Source organism: Octopus bimaculoides, chromosome 5, assembly GCF_001194135.2.
Source record: "Octopus bimaculoides isolate UCB-OBI-ISO-001 chromosome 5, ASM119413v2, whole genome shotgun sequence".
NCBI lineage: Eukaryota > Metazoa > Mollusca > Cephalopoda > Octopoda > Octopodidae > Octopus > Octopus bimaculoides.
This window is the reverse complement of record NC_068985.1, coordinates 13832117-13840722: the sequence shown is the minus strand read 5'-3', so window position 1 is coordinate 13840722 and position 8606 is coordinate 13832117. Positions and strand designations below refer to the sequence as shown.

General features: G+C 37.4%; 1 protein-coding gene across 1 annotated transcript in view; it reads left to right on the top strand.

Moving 5' to 3' along the window:
* Positions 1-8606, top strand: part of LOC106877220 (nuclear pore complex protein Nup160) — a 52883-nt gene that overhangs the window by 16396 nt on the left and 27881 nt on the right. The window contains exons 8-13 of the mRNA XM_052968012.1: positions 320-417; positions 1091-1165; positions 2197-2294; positions 2882-3041; positions 4339-4425; positions 7197-7321. Of these exons, the coding sequence (XP_052823972.1) occupies positions 320-417; positions 1091-1165; positions 2197-2294; positions 2882-3041; positions 4339-4425; positions 7197-7321 (643 nt within the window). The remainder of the gene's footprint in view (positions 1-319; positions 418-1090; positions 1166-2196; positions 2295-2881; positions 3042-4338; positions 4426-7196; positions 7322-8606) is intronic.

Sequence of the window (8606 nt, the reverse complement as noted above, 5' to 3'; positions counted from 1 at the left end):
GTTTTTGCTCGTCATCAGAAACATGTCTCTGGATACAGGCTTAGCTGGGTGGAAGTGCTTGTCTCCCCCTTGTAAACATAAGGATACAGGAAATGTGTCAAGGCCGACAGGAAGCAGTGCAGCTTCCTAGGTCTAAACAACAGTAGTATTGTTCCCTTCATGGGACTGTCACATTAAGTTGACAGCATACAACTACTTCATAAAATTTTTAGTTGGGTAAGAATTTGGTTGTAGCTACTGTGTTGTTTAGTTACTTGTTTGGATCTGTTTGAATGTAACTGATATTCAGAAAACCAAACCCATTAACCTTTTATTTTAGATGCCATTGTGTGTTGGCTGGTTATGTGTGGTGTAGTGTGGAAGTTGAAATATGCTGATTCCATTTTGTTAACTGTCCTGTTTACATGCGGTGGAAAGGTTCCACTCAAGATTAAAAGAGACAAAATAAAAACTCTCAACTTCTCTTTATCTCCCATTTTTGTTAACCCTTTTGATAATCCTAGCCCTCCCACCTGAGATTTAATCTAAATAGAAACGTTACGATGGGTCGTAGAATACAATAATAAAAAGGCACTAAGTCCTTCCGTAATAACTAAGCAAAATTAGAAATTTCCAATTTGTCAGCACTGGTTCTATTCTGTCAAATTTTTATGTTAATTTATATTTTAAATTATAGATTAATATCAAAATATTCACTAAATTCTTCATTATCTTCAGAATTAATTGAAAGAGAAGCATTGTAGTTTGACAGCAATATGTTAACAAGAGGGTTAAATACAGTCAGTTACTCTACACATGGTTATATTTTGATGTGGTAGGAGAAGCAGGAGAAAGATTTTATTACAATGTCTGTCAGTAACGACTATTGTATTTTTATGAAATTTATTAACAAAATATACAGTCACAAATTCATCTGTTCCAAACTTGCTATTGTATTGTATCCTTTGAGAAGACTCATTACTCTCCTGTTTCAGAATCAAGTAGTTTGTGTACCCTGATATAGTCCTGTATGTTCACATCTATTTGAATTGCTTATATTTTCAACCAATCTTTGTTGTTGATTTTTAAATTTTTTTTTTATATTTTTCAGTTTTGTTTCATTGAATCCTCTTTCAATGATGGTAGATACCAGTTACATCATATTGGTTCGATATTTGGACCTTCGGTTAGTACTTCTATCATTCATAAATTTTCTTCTTTTTATTTAGTAATCTAATCGTGAGAGAAAGTAATTATTTCAATGTGTCCATAGCTGAAGCTTCTGTTGTTCTTATAACTGACTGACAGCTGCAGGCAGAACTTGGAATATATTGTAAGGAAGCTTAAAGCCAAACCATATTTTCGGTGTGTGTTTTCATGCTATCATGCTTGAAAGAAGAAAGGCAAGGCAACTAACTGTGGGCACGGGAAAAAACATTCGAGCGAGGTCGTTGCCAGTGCTGCTGGACTGGCTCCTGTGCAGGTGGCACATAAAATACACCATTTTGAGCTTGGCCGTTGCCAGTACTGCCTGACTGGCCTTCTTGCCGGTGGCACGTAAAAGCACCCACTACACTCTCAGAGTGGTTGGCGTCAGGAAGGGCATCCAGCTGTAGAAACTCTGCCAAATCAGATTGGAGCCTGGTGTAGCCACCTGGTTCACCAGTCCTCAGTCAAATCGTTCAACCCATGCCAGCATGGAAAGTGGACGTTAAACGATGATGATGATGATGAAACTTTTTAGCATTCAGATTACTCTGACAAATGTAATGCCTATTTATTCACATTGTTTTGAATTAATCATGAATTATCTCATAGCTTCAAGATTTCAATAATGTCATCATTGTCATCATCATCATTTAATGTCCATTTTCAATGCTGGCATGGTTGGGTAGCATGACAGGAGCTGGCAAGGCCAGGGCCACACCAGGTCCCAAAGTCTGTTTTGGCTTGGTTTCTATGGCTGGATGCCCTTTGTAACGCCAACCACTCCATAGAGTGTACTGGGTGCTTTTTACATGGCACTGCCGACATTGTAGATGTGAGGGTATAAAACAGAATATTCGGGCTGGTTTAAATGCTAAAAGGTTAAGAACAATCACAACTCAAAGAGTAACTAAAAAACATAATTGCAATCTGGGTGTTAATATAGAAAAACTAAAATTGCAAACAGAAAATAACTATTTAAATATCGAATCTTTATTTTTCTCTTTCCAGGAAGATTTAACTGATTTCTGCCTGACTGGAGATCGTTTATTAACTCTTTGGAGCAGTAGTTCTGGAGAACCAATTGCTAGAATAGCTTTATTTCCAAGGTACGTTTTTCATTTACTTGAATTTAAGCAATAAATCATCTTTTTCTTTAGTTTGTGACAGAAATATGTATTATTTCAATAACTAGAGCCAAAATCTTGTCAGATTTTTGTTCTTTCTGACTTAGATTGTTCAGTATATCAGTAACTTCTTGACCAACTTACATCTTAGATCCATTTCCAGTTTCTAATTGGAATTGTCTTATGTAACTGTAAGGATTGTCAGATCAATTGTTTTGTTTTTTTTAATTGGTACTTCATAGCTTTATGTTCGAAAAATGGTAAGATTTGTTCAAATTTTGAAAAAACCTTAAACAAAAGTTACAATGGAAAAATGGTTTACAAAAAAGAAAGAAAACACTACAATAAAGAATATTATTTTGTGTTGATTCAGATAACACTGTATAGGATGAAAATAAATGGAAAAAACAAATTTATCTGACGTCCCAATATTTTTATTGTAAGAAGCTTAAATATCACAACTTCACATGTTTCCTGACCTATAATTATAAATACCTTGTTAAGAAATGATGGAAGCTTTCCTTCTGTGTATAATGCTTATTTTACTTCATTGAAAATATTATCTGCAGTGATCAGACTGCTGCAAAAGAATGGACTGATGTGATCTTACAACCTCCGGAAACAGCCGACCTTTGGATTCCTAATTACCGTGATCCTCGAGATGTTTACATGGAGAAAATCTTTTATCCTGGTTGCTTCAGCACTCAGGACATTGTACGTGCCCTTAATGTAAGTATTACTTTCTTTTCAAGAGGTTTTAGTGTTTCTTAAAATGCTGTACTTGAGACTGGTGTCTATCTAGATGCCTCTCTCTCTGTAGCTTATCTGCCCAACTGATTGCATGAACCATCAAAGGAAGCTCTATAAAGTTGCTTGACCTTATTTGAAATAACAAGGATCACACTCTCAAATCATATCCTAGGGTCTTGAAAAATATAACACATTAAATAATGTTATATGAGATACACTATGTCTGGAAGTAGACAAGTTGGATTGGTCATGTCTGGGACACTTTTGATTACAGGTCTACTCAGTCAGAACTGAACTTTGACTAAACATCATCAACCAGTTATTACTCTGAAACTAACTAGGTTTTAATTTTTTTTTTTTTTCTGTCTTCCATACATACAGGCTTGTCCTTTGCAGGTGCCAGTGGCACGTTTTAAAAGCCACCAACACACTGTAAACTGGATGGTATTAGGAACAGCATCCAGCCATAGAAACCATTTCACAATTAGTGTTTGGCCAGATCCTTGTCTAACCATCCAAACCATGCCAGCATGGAAAAGAGAAGTTAAACGATGATCATCATCATCATATTTTCAAAAAGAATGTATTTCCTGGTTTCAAATTCTGAATTATTTATTATAAAGTTTGGCAAAAAAATAAATAGTTGTATTTCATATGCATTTTCCTCTGTGACTTAAATGATTTCATACTTAAATCCTTATGCCTATAGAAAACTATCTAATTTGAGTTATAGGCTACAGAGAAAGTTAGCTTCATAAGCAGTACATATTATGAGCACACCTGAACTAGATACTCTTAAATGCCTGGATGTCTCACTAGAAGTAGCTGTTAGCTTTTGTTACCCCAATGTAATTAGCAGGGGAGGTATTTGCTCTGAAAATATAGTAGCCAAGCTAAGAACAGAATGGAAAATATCAAAGGTGCTACTACAGTTGCTAGCAGCAATGGTCTTTTCTCCTCAGAGTGAAGGGTAGATTATATAATGCATGCGTTAAAATTGTGATGTTGGCTGATAGTGAGACATGTGCTTTAAATAGCAGAGGACTGAAGAAAACTGAAAAGAAATGAAGCTAGCATATTTGGTTGGATGTATGGCATAAACGTGCATGAATAGCAATGTATAAATATTTTGAGAAGAACTAGACTTTAGAGGAATTACATGTGTGCAACAAAGAAGACATGCATTTTCTGTGGTGTCATCTATTGCCAAAAGCCAAGGCACTTATCGTCAAACTTTATTCATAATTCAAGAATCATACACATTTTCTTTCTCTAGGTTTATAAACGCTCAGTCCATGTTAGACAAGACACCATCAGTCTAATCAGTCTTAAAGAGGAAGTTACAAACACTGTTGAAACTGAAGTAAGTATTGGGGTTTTTTTTTTTTCTTTTGTTTTATCTTCCTTACTGTAAACATTTCATTTTTGGATTTCTAGTCATTGGAGGTAAAAGGGAATTTAGCATAATGGTGGTCCTACTTAGATTCTCAAATTGATAGGAGAGTGGGCAGCAAGATGCACCAACCAGTGAGTTTGTAGTTGTTAATATGATGTATAAAATAATGTTATTAGATCAATCATATTTAAAATTAAATAGTCTTGTACATTATTTAAATTTGACGGATGTTTGTCCTCATCTTGTTTGTTGTTAACACAGCATTTCGGCTGATATACCCTCCAGCCTTCATCAGGTGTCTTGGGGAAATTTCGAACCTGAGTTCTCATTCCTAAGGTATTTTTTGATGTTGTATTATTATTATTATTATTCAGCTTAACCACTGGTTAAGAATGCAGGCTACTAACCCCAAGATTCTGAGTTCGATTCCAGGCCGTGACCTGATTAATAATAATAGTAATAATAATAACAACATTGAAAAATACCTTAGGAATGAGAACCCAGGTTTGAAATTTCCCCAAGACACTTGATGAAGGCTGGAGGGTATATCAGCCGAAAGGTTGTGTTGACAACAAACAAGATGAGGACAAATATCCATCAAATGTAAATAATGTACATAATTCCTCATCTCTTAAATATAGAACTGCATTAAATAGTCTTGCTTAACCATTTTAGTACCATATTTCTGCTGCATTCCCCCTCAGGTTGGGTAACTGTACTTTCTTTACGGTAGCACACCTGTTTCTGTCTTCATTCCTGATCTTTCTCTCTCTGACCCCAGGTAACCCTGTACTTCCTCTACAGCAAGACACCTGTATCTGTCTCACTACAACTTTTTCATCATCCAACACAAGATCACTTCCTCCAATGCCTCTTCCCCTCTTGAAAGTTTTTTTTTTCTTTGTCTTGCAAGTACTTGGTGACCCTGTCAGTGTAGGTGCCACTTAAAAGCACCCAGTCCACTCTGCTGAATGGTTGGTGTTTGGAAGGGCATCCAGCTGTAAAAACACCTTGCCAAAATTGACCTCACCTGTACTTGTGCCACATAAAAAGCACTAACTCCACTCTACTGAGTGGTTGGTGTTAGTAAGGGCATTCAGCTGTAAAAATCCTGCCAAGAGTCGCAGAAGTCTGGTGCAAGCTTCTGCCTGGTCAGCTCTTGTGAAACCATCCCACCCATGCCAGCATTAAATGATGATGATGATTTCTATTGATAGACAGTGCTTTTTATTTACATTTGACGGATATTTGTCCTCATCGTGTTTATTGTTAACACGTTTTGGCTGATATACTCTCCTGCCTTCATCAGGTGTCTTGGTGAAATTTGGAACCTGGGTTCTCATTCCTAAGGTATTTTTCAATGTTATTATTATAATTATTATTATTATTATGGTACTGCTTGGAATCGAACTTGGAATCTTGGGGTTAATAGCCCGTGCTCTTAACCACTATGCCATATAAATAATGTACATAATTCCTCATCTCTTAAGTATAGAACTGTACAATGATTTTGATTCAATTAATTTTGAGAATAATAAAGAATTCAGTAAAATGGCTTTGTCACTATTAAGCTGGTGTTTGGAACATAAATCAGGATAAAATTTTGGTGGGAGGTTTTAATTTAGATCACTTTAAAACAGGAAGTTTGTATCATTGAATCGGAGGCATTCTTGGACCAGTTGATATCAGATGGGTGAAAATACAGAATTATTTAAGATAATAGCAATGATACGTAAATGATGATAATGTATAAATGTGATGTCTTGGCTGTGAAATGATTAGTGTAAACATCCTGTGGACAACATTTGAGCATGGTCGTTGCCAGTGCCGCTGGACTGGCTCCCTGTGATGGTGGCACATAAAAAACACCTTTTGAGTGTGGCCGTTGCCAGTACTGCCTGACTGGCCCTCGTGCCGGTGACACATAAAAACACCCACTACACTCTGAGTGGTTGGCATTAGGAAGGGCATCCAGCTGTAGAAACTTTGCCAGATCGGATTAGAGCCTGGTGCAGCCTTCTGGTTCGCCAGTCCTCAGTCAAACCGTCCAACCCATGCCAGCATGGAAAGCAGATGTTAAACGAACGATGATCTTGTATTCCATATGAGTGATATTCATGTTAATTGTACTGAATTTATAATATAATGTAATAGCTTGCATTTAAAACTAGATTGTTTTCCTTAGAAACAATCATCATCATCATCATCATCGTTTAAGGTCCGCTTTCCATGCTAGGATGGGTTGGACGATTTGACTGAGGACTGGTGAACCAGATGGCTGCACCAGTTTTCAATCTGATCTGGCAGAGTTTCTACAGCTGGATGCCCTTCCTAATGCCAACCACTCCGAGAGTGTAGGGAGTGCTTTTACGTGCCACCGGCACGAGGGCCAGTAAAATAATGGGAACAAAACACAGATGATAAATGGTTTTGAATTTAGAAACAAGGCTAGCAAATTTGGTAGAAGCATTTAGTTGTTGTCCTCAAAACCTGGTAAGTACTTTATTCTACCAACCCTGGAGAGATGGCGGGTAAGACTAACTTTGGTTTGACTTGAACTCACAACCTAAAGAGTTGGAGATAATTCTGTAAGGCTGTTAGTCAGTCAGTTTTCTTACGAAAACTCTAAGAAACATAAAAATTGGCTTTTTAAGTTCAATTCCTGTTCTGTTTAGGATACAGAACTACTGTTTGCTGTTGAATTATTTTTTACTCTTTGTCTTCTTTCGATCTTTCAGATTCGCAATGCTGCTATGGAATACCAACTGGATGAAGATGAATACTGCCAATTACAACTGGAACACTGGACAAAATTTTATTCTTGCTGTGTCCAGTACCAAGAGGTTAAATCATGTTTTCTATTGTTTTCCCTTTAATATCAAGTGAAATTTAAGAACCTAGTTTCTTGAGGAATTGTAACCAGGATGGAACACAATAAAAGAAGGATCAGTCTAAATATAATTGCCTTATTGTGTTCTGGTTACCATAGGCACAGGAGTGGCTGCGTGGTAAGTAGCTTGCTTCCCAACCACATGGTTCTGGGTTCGGTTCCACTGCATGGCACCTTGGGCAAGTGTCTTCTATTATAGCCTCGGGCCAGCCAAAGCCTTGTGAGTGGATTTGGTAGGAGGAAACTGAAAGAAGCCCACCGTATATATATATATATATATATATATATATATGTGTGTGTTTGTCCTCCTACCATCGCTTGACAACCGATGTTGGTGTGTTTACATCCCTGTAACCTAGTGGTTCGGCAAAAAAGATTGATAGAATAAGTCCTGGGGTCGATTTGCTCGACTAAAGGCGGTGCTCCAGCATGGCCACAGTCAAATGACTGAAACAAATAAAAGAATAGAAACCTTCATCAGCCAACAAAGAGGCTTGTGAGCTTCTTGCTGTTGCTTAGGGCTGCTAATATCTGTTACCCTTTAGCATTTAAACTGGCCATGTCTAACCAAAATATCCTTCCTGGTTTATGTTCAAACCAGCCAGATCTGGCCTCTCACACCTACCCTACAATGTCATCCTAAAACTAATTGATCACATCACTGAAATCTCAAAGCTGCAAGATAATGCATGAGTAATTCAAAACAATGTGAATAAATATGCATTACATTTGACAGAGTAATCCTGAATGCTAGAGTTAAGGCCTTGAGTAATTTTCTCTTTCATCGATGTCCAAGTGTAAATAGATAGGAGGAGCACTGTCTAATTGTCCAGTGTTGTTTTGGGTTTAAATCCTTTCAAGGAATACAAGAAAGGAGGTCGATGTCACTTGTTCTGTGCCAAATATGGTAGCTAAACAAAACTTTCTATATGCGCAGAAATGATCTTATTCTTTTCTACTCTAGACACAAGTCCTGAAATTTTTGGGTAGGTGGGGGATGCGGTTGATTAGATCGATCCCAATATGCAACTGGTACTTAATTTATCGACCCCCCCCCCCCCGAAAGGATGAAAGGCAAAGTTGACCTCAGTGGAATTTGAACCCAGAACGTAAAAACAGACGAAATACCACTAAGCATTTCGCCCGGCGTGCTAACGTTTCTGCCAGCACGCCACCTTTAAATATTCTTTTTTACTGTAGGCACAAGGCCTGGAATTTTGGTGAGGGGGGAGGGGGTAGTCGATTAGATTGGCCCAGT